Genomic DNA, 5,668 nt, shown 5'->3' on the forward strand with positions numbered 1-5,668 from the left:
CTTAACATAGATAGAATCTCCCATAAGCATCCCTCTCTAGGCTTTGACTCCCAATGGACCAAAGCCCTAGTAAAGTGCCTGCATGCCCTTAGCTGCTTTGGTGGGAATAACAATGCCTGTCTCAACAGTGTTGCTGAGACTCTTAAATGAGGTAAGGGATGGAAAATTCCTGGCCCAGAGGAGGCAGGCAGCAAAAAGTAGCTATTATTGTTTCAACTGAAAGTTTTAGCTCCCAACCTTCAGGTTTTTAGTTTATTTGTTGCAATAGAAAAATGTCTTCTCTTTAGAGCCACCAGAGCCTGAATCCTTGCAATTGGAAGGCTCCCTTCCCCCATGAGGCCAGAAATAAGGGATTCTCTGTATCGAATTGGAGCCAGTAGCAAACACTACTCCCATCCCTGTGTGAAGAGACCCTGGCTTTATTCTTTGGGCCCAACCCAGGCACCTTTACACAATCCATTTCCTTTCACTATTTTTGTCAGAGCTCTGAGATCTATTCTTTGTCTTTTTTGATATCACTGAGTCCACTGTGGAGCCCCTGATTTGGTGATGGAGCCAATTTAAATGTAGAAGAAAAGTAGGCCTGAAAGACCAGGGTCAGATGTCATGGTGCTGGGGAGCAGAAGCAAGAGTCTGAAGCAAATCCAAGAGCAACTGCCTGGTATACACCCTGACTGTGAAAGGTGAGCAAGGTACCTTCTGTCTACCTCCAGCATCCCTCCCACCATCACCACCACCACCACCACTTCACTGTTCCACTCGCAAGAGAAAGGCCACAATCCTGAGATGGAAGGTGCTTAGTCTCCCAATTTGGACTGTTTTCTCCAAAGAATTCTAGGTATTGGAGTTGGAAATTAGAAGGCAGAAAGGAGCAGATGAAGTACCTTGGTAGGCTCCTTTGCACTTGGACAGTCTGTCCACTTTTACCTTTCATACCACCATCAACCCTTGAACTCTGCAAGTCCCATAGGGACCTCCTAGTCACACTCTACATAATGGAAGGAAGACATGCTTTACCAGAAGCACAAGTAAGAGAAAATGAATTAGCCTTTCGAGCCACTGGCATCACGGCCTGTTCACTCCAGACAGCCCTACATGTTGTTTCCATGGGGTTGCTCCTTCTCTGGGGCCAATGATGCCAAATCCAGCAATGGAGAAGGGCAACCTACAACCCTATCTTCCAGCCAGGAAATGGAACTATATCATTGGCAGAGAGCTATACTTCAGGAGTCACATTTTGTTTCATTTCTCACACCTCTTCCTCAAGTAGAAGCAGAAGGAGGAAAATGTTAATGAAGAAAAATATGGATTCAGAAAAATATAGTCCATATTGGTTTTCTGTGGCTGCCATAACAAATTAACCACAAATTTGGTGGTTTAATAAAACAGCAGAAATTTATTCTCTCACAGTTTTGGAGGCCAGAAGTTCAACATCACTTTCAATGGACCAAAAACAAAGTGTCAGCTCCCTTTGGAGGCTCTAGGGGAGAATTCGTTCCTTGCCTCTTCCAGTTTCTGATGGCTGTCAGCTTTCCTTTGCTTGTGGTTGCATGACTCCAATCTCTGCCTCTCTCTTCACATCGCCTTCTTGCTTCTTCTATGTGTATCAAATCTCCTTCAGCCTCTCCGTTGTAAGTACACATGTGATTGGATTTAGGACCTGCCCAAATAATCTAGGATAATCTTTATATGTCAAGATTCTTAATTTAATCATATCTGCACAGACCTTTTTTCCTTATTAGGTAATATTTACAGGTTCCAGAGATTAGGACCTGATATCTTTGGGTGGCCATTATTCAGCCTACCACAGAGTCCGAAATCTTTGCATACATTTTCAGGAAGATCATGGACTCCAGGTAGGATCTTCTCATCTGGAGTTGTATTTCACCATAGATACGCTGTGGACAGACAGATATCTGTGGACAGATACATTGGTGGCAGGCCCATTACTTATCACCTTCAGAATGATGTCATTTTTAACGCAATGGTTCACAAATCTCTACATGTCAGAATCAACTACAAAATCAAACCCATTGCTATGGAGTTGACTCCAATTCATGGCGACCCCATGTGTTATAGTGCAGAACAGCTCCACAGAGTTTTCTTGGCTGTAATCTTTACAGAAGAAGATCGCCAGGCTGTTTTCCTGTGGGGCTCGTTAAGTGGGTTCCAACCGCCAACCTTTAGGTTAGAAGCCCAGCACAAACCGTTTGTGCCACCGAGGGACCTCAGAATCAACTACTTGTGAAAGCCGGAACTCGACATGATTGCCTTGTTTTTCCAGGTCTCTAAAGTTTTCCACCTTTTACAGGGTGCAGTCTTACCACTTTTCTACTACTCTCTATTAGTGAAAAATATTCGAGTTTTCCTTCTCTGACAGGTTTCTGCCTTACACAGGTACCATCTTTTGCAGGTTTTACTTACAACACTAGTTAAAAAACAAAATCACGCCCTCGCCCCTAGTCCTAGTAAACGAGAATCCCTCAGAGGTGGGATCCCGGTATCTGCACTTCCAACCAGCTCCCCAAAATGATTCTGATGCAGCCTGCCTTGCACCTATACTTTAGTGGATACTGAATAAGAGCCTTGGTGCTTCAATCCACTCTCTGTTAAACGAAAATACTACCACTTCTTGCACAGGGCTGCTGAGAATAAAGAGGTTCGTGCGAGCCTATTTGTACCCAGAAACCGCTAGTGCTCCCCATCCCGCCCTGCCCTATACAAAGGTAAGGAACTTTTTATTGTTCGGCTGATTTCGGTCCCACCTCTTGTTTAAGGCCCCCGAATTCAGAGCGCGGATTTAAGCCAAGGGAGAAAGGGAGAGGAAGGGAAGCGGCGGTTGGGGAGAGTCTCCAACTCCTGAGTAAATTGCGAATCGGCGGGTGGGTGATTCCAAGCTGCGCTTGATGCCTCTCGGCCCGCCCCGTGGCTGCGCGGAGAGCCCGCCCCTGCGCCCCGCTGATTGGCTGTACCGCCCCGCGCGTCACGCTCTTTTGTCTCAGTGGGCAGAGGCTAAAAGGCGGCGTCTGGCGTGGGAACCTCGCTGCCTCTACTTGGCTACCCCTTCTGTGCGGCCGTGGGAAGCGGCTCGGGCGCGCAGCTCGGGTTTGCTCGGAGCGGCAGAGGAGGCGCCCGTCTTTTTCCCCTTGCAGGGCGGCGGACGCGGACTCACAGCTACCGACGCCTGGGCATCCGTTGTCCATCAGCAGGTACAGGTAGGGGAAGGGGCGCGATTGCCCGGCGCGGAGAGTCCAGGGCGGCTCCCCGCTGGGGAAGGAGAATTCGCGTGGCCGGGCTGCACCGAGGGAGGAGGTAGGGTGCCACTGGATGCTGCCGAATGGGTAGGATTTGCCTGGATTGAGGGTGGGGGAGCATTTCGGGGGGGGTTGGAAGGGTGGAGGGTTGAAATCGCAAACTGCCTCATCTCTTCTTGGGGAGAATATGGGGGTGTGAGTGTCCAACTCGTTTTCCCTTTCTCCGTGGCAGGTCATCGAAGCCAAAGCCGAACTTGAAATCCGTGTAGCTGGTTGCAGAGCTGGTAGGCCCACGGTTTCCCTGGGGGCGTGTAAAGGGGGGGGTCGCTTTGGCTGGTATTCAGCAGGTGGGAGAGGAAAATTTCCACCTGGCGACAGCGGGGGCGACCGGGGAGGGGGGTGGTGAAGGATGAGGCTGCTATTGACCCTTCCCTTCCCTGCTCTGTCCGCCGCCGTGGCGCAGTCTTGACGCCCTGAGGACCCCGATCGGCGACCCTTAGTGGACAGAGGCCGACTGGACCCCGGAGGCGAGATTTCGCAGCGCTGACTGCAGAGGCTGGAACTGAAACAAAGGCGTGCACTTGTTCCTGAGATCCTGTAAGCATCAGAAATAACGAGGAAAACTTTGAAAAGGGGGTGTGGTGGAGACGTTAGACCATGAGATTAATAAGATCTTATTTATTTCCACAAATCTGTCAGTCTTAGGCCATGGCACCCTCCTTAGAGAGCCCAGTATCAGCCCCACACAGGATTACACCTAGAATTCGAAGCAACAGTTGTCCTCCCTCTTGGAGGACTGGAGGGAGGAGATGAATGTGGCTCTGAAAAGAACCTACTGCCAAAGGGACACTGGCTGTTGCTATGAGGTTGTCATTGTCCTTCTGCGGGGCTTTCTTAGTGCAGTGGGCAGATATAAAATGCAGTGCAGGGTATTCAGGAAGGGAGAAAATTGGGCTGCAGATTGCTACCCTGTAGTCTGCTGCTTTATTGACCCCCCGCCTCCTTTTTTTTTTTCTTTACAGTCCCTACTGAGATACAAGGAAGGCAGAGTCCTGCACATTGCTTTGGAGATTCCTCCTGCAGATTAGGCTTCTCTGAAAAGCCTGAGCATTTTGTTACCTTCAGATAGCCAGTCATTGTCAGTCATGGCTAGCATCTTTGCACATGTGTTTAACAGCCGGGGCCGGAACGCACGCTTGCCACCTTGGGCCCATTCCATGCTGAGGTCCCTGGGGAGGAGCCTTGCTCCTTTAATGGCCAGATTGACAGAGAGAAACTTAAAGTTGTTCTCTGGAAGGGCGATGCCAGCCCAGGGGGAAGAAACTTTTGAAAACTGGCTGATTGAGGTCAATGGGGTCTTGCCAGATTGGAATCTCTCTGAGGAGGAAAAGCTCAAGCGCTTGATGAAAACCCTTAGGGGCCCTGCCAGGGAGGTCATGCGCTTGCTCCAGGCAGCCAACCCCAACCTAAGTGTGGCAGATTTCTTGCGGGCCATGAAACTGGTGTTTGGGGAGTCTGAAAACAGTGTGACCGCCCATGGTAAATTTTTTAACACCCTGCAGGCGCAAGGGGAGAAAGTGTCTCTTTATGTGATCCGTTTAGAGGTGCAGCTCCAGAATGCTATTCAGGCGGGGGTCATAGCTGAGAAAGATGCAAACCAGGCTCGCCTCCACCAGCTCCTTCTAGGGGCTGAGCTGAACAGGGACCTGCGCTTCAGGCTTAAGGATCTTCTCAGGATGTATGCCAATGAGCAGGGGCATCTTCCCAATTTCCTGGAGCTAATCACGATGATAAGGGCGGAAGAGGATTGGGATAGCACTTTTATTAAACGAAAGCGGCCCAAAAGATCTGAGTCAGTCTTGGAGAGGGCAGCTAACCCTGTGGCATTTCAGGGCCCCAGTGCTAACTGCAGCTTGATAGAGATAGACGATACCCTTGATGCCCTTGATGACTCGGATGAGGATGTGATCCTGGTGGAGCCTCGGGACCCTCCACTTTTATCCATGGCTGCTTCTGCCCCCACATACAGGGACAGAGCTCAGGATCAGGTGCTGATCGCTGATTCCCCCGACAGTTCCTGGGCCCAATCTCCTTCCACCAGTGGGGGTGCTGGGTATAAGAGTGATGGTGCTGAGGATAAGCGTAAGGCCAGGAAGCGAAAATACACAGTTTGCTGTTTATGTTGTGGTGAAGACGGCCACTCAAAAGAAACTTGTGAGAGCAACAAGGCCCAGGTTTTTGAGAATCTCATTATTACCCTGCAGGAACTGACACACACTGAGGAGGAGGAGGAGGAGGAGGAGGAGGAGGAGGAGGAGGAGGAGGAGGAGGAGGAGGAGGAGGAGCTAAAACAGGTCTGTGGTGAACACAGTGACCCCTCTGAGCCACAGAGAGGTGCTAACTCCCAGCCCTAA

General features: G+C 50.1%; 1 protein-coding gene across 1 annotated transcript; it reads left to right on the forward strand.

The window, feature by feature from the left end:
• The first annotated feature begins 2,741 nt into the window (after window positions 1–2,741).
• On the forward strand, window positions 2,742–5,668 carry ZCCHC12 (zinc finger CCHC-type containing 12). Its single transcript, XM_064278473.1, has 4 exons — window positions 2,742–3,209; window positions 3,487–3,538; window positions 3,718–3,851; window positions 4,277–5,668. Exon 4 carries the CDS (start codon window positions 4,400–4,402, stop codon window positions 5,666–5,668), a length of 1,269 nt encoding a protein of 422 aa, XP_064134543.1. The 5' UTR covers window positions 2,742–3,209; window positions 3,487–3,538; window positions 3,718–3,851; window positions 4,277–4,399.

Source organism: Loxodonta africana, chromosome X (assembly GCF_030014295.1).
Source record: "Loxodonta africana isolate mLoxAfr1 chromosome X, mLoxAfr1.hap2, whole genome shotgun sequence".
In the NCBI taxonomy this organism is placed as follows: domain Eukaryota; kingdom Metazoa; phylum Chordata; class Mammalia; order Proboscidea; family Elephantidae; genus Loxodonta; species Loxodonta africana.